This window comes from Branchiostoma belcheri, unplaced genomic scaffold, assembly GCF_001625305.1.
Source record: "Branchiostoma belcheri isolate BF01 breed outbred unplaced genomic scaffold, Haploidv18h27 scaffold1818, whole genome shotgun sequence".
Taxonomy (NCBI): domain Eukaryota; kingdom Metazoa; phylum Chordata; class Leptocardii; order Amphioxiformes; family Branchiostomatidae; genus Branchiostoma; species Branchiostoma belcheri.
The window spans coordinates 1-2125 of NW_017803289.1; the positions used below are offsets into that span (position 1 = coordinate 1).

Below are 2125 nucleotides of genomic sequence, written 5' to 3' on the forward strand. Positions count from 1 at the left end.
AATTCTTTCGCCACCCAATGGTTACAGGCTTGGAGATTAGCCTATAGTGAGAAAAGAGTAGTGCTACCGGCTCAACAACTAAACTGCCAACCAACCAGATGCAGACAACTCCCTTTCAGTACGTAACAGTAGAGCAGATACCTCTTCGGCCGCGTAGGAAGGTTTTTCCAGTTGGGACCGCCCATTCTTTTACTGAATTGTCAGTTCCGCCTTAATTGAGCTCGATTGGACAGCCCAATGCATTATCGGATGGCATTCCATCTACGTATCTAGCCTGGGTGCTGACAACATTTCCTGTAGCTGGCAAGAAGAATTCTCTTCACAAATAACTTCCCGTATCACATCAGTCTTAAGCGGAGTTCGTGTAGTTCTCACTTGATGTTCAAAGCTGAAGAAGAGCAACGACAGCTAAACTCGCGGACATGGCGACAGCAACCTATATCGAGGAGACCACAGACCAAGAAGGCGCCGGTTTTGCACAGACTTACCTGACACCCGGAGCCGGTGTGCTGTATGCTCTGCTGAACACAGTTCTGTCCGCCACCGCGTCACAGTTTATGGCCCTGGGTAGCCAGGCAGGCATACCTGGGCTGCAGCTGATGTTCCTCGCAAACCTTGTGGAGATTCTTACAGTCTTGCTCTTCCTGCCCTTCTTTAGACCAAAACTGACAACTGAAAACGGACGACAAACTCTACTCATGGTGCTGTCGACCATTACGGAGAACTTTGGAACTGCCTTCCAGTATATGTCCTTCGTCTTCGTTGTCCCTGGGATCGCCTACGGTATCATGAAAGGATCCATGCCTTTGGCCTCGGCCTGTCTTGGCTTTGTGTTCCTGAAGGAAACTGTGGGCGTCGTGGATTGTTTCGGAATCGTTCTCAACGTAGCCGGTGTTGTACTAGTCGCATATGGATTAATTGCGGAGAACACTTTGTCCACGCAGCGTCTGGTGGCGTCCATTCTCCTTCCCTTGGCAGCAACACTCGGTAGAGCTCCAAGTCTGGTCATCTCACGGTCGCTCATCGGTGTACAGAAGGTCTCCGTTCTAACTGTGCTCTTCTACGCCAACCTGCCAGGAGCGGTCGTGCTACTCGGACTGACGTACTTGTTTGAGACCCCGATTTGGGCGATGTCGGCACAGACGGTGGGTTATGTTATGGGGCTGTGCCTGTGTGTCTGCGGCTCGCATTTTGCTACAAAACTGTCCCTGAAGACGGAAAAGGCGGGGATCACTGCCACCATCAAGACTTTCACCATACCGCTCACAGTGCTGTTGGACTACGTCGTTCTATCGGAGTTGCCCAGTCAGCTTAAGTCTGGCGGTGTTGTACTCATAGTGTTCGGTACCGGTGTAGTGACGGTGTATACATGGTGGAGGCATCGCAAAGAAACTCTTCACAAAAATTTCATGCAGAGCTTGGACTTTGATAAGTAAGGAAAACGTGTTATTGTATAATGTATGGAATATGGTGTACAGGGTACAATGTATGGAAACAATAATTCTCCTAGACTAAATAGAATTATGACATGTGCTAGACTAAATAAAATTATGACATATGGTCACTAGAATTCCACGATCTCATACCTTGCCCAAAAAATGTCGTTAAGCTTTACTCCCGACGATTTATGAATGTTTCTCATGATTATGCAAATAAAGTCCTCGTTTTGTAGCATTTCCTAACCAACCATACAAATAAGGTCCTGATTAGCAGAAGTCATGTTAAATGGTGTTTACCTATAATAAAAAGCTGTCTACTTAACAGAAATATAGGACAAAGGCGTGTTTTGAGGCGATTTTTGTACGGGTACCTTTTTTTTTATCCAGCCAAATGGATACAGGATTGTTCCTTCTCCTTCTTTGGGGGTTTGGTGACAAACATTGACGTGTTGACCATTAACTCGATAACCCTCGTACTATAAACTCCATCTGTTCTTATATTTACAACTGTGTTAAGAAGCGAAAGAAGCAGAGCCTGTACCCATGTAGTTTTACTATGGATATATTTTAGTCTTACATTCTATTTACCATGACCTGTACTTAGTTAGCAATGTACAATAAAGGTCTTTCATTCATTCATTCATGCATTATTCTCCTCTAGTCCCAGATTTTCTTTTATTGTTTTG

At 45.5% G+C, this 2125-nt stretch overlaps 1 protein-coding gene across 1 annotated transcript; it reads left to right on the forward strand.

Annotated features, from left to right (window-relative positions):
• Positions 1-136: 136 nt before the first annotated feature.
• On the forward strand, positions 137-2003 carry LOC109467573 (solute carrier family 35 member G2-like). Its single transcript, XM_019765593.1, has one exon. It carries the CDS (start codon positions 423-425, stop codon positions 1434-1436), a length of 1014 nt encoding a protein of 337 aa, XP_019621152.1. The 5' UTR covers positions 137-422; the 3' UTR covers positions 1437-2003.
• The last annotated feature ends 122 nt before the right edge of the window (positions 2004-2125 follow it).

Bases quoted from the DNA above. Each gene is read 5' to 3' on its own strand.
- LOC109467573 (XM_019765593.1), top strand. From the start codon at position 423: ATGGCGACAGCAACCTATATCGAGGAGACCACAGACCAAGAAGGCGCC.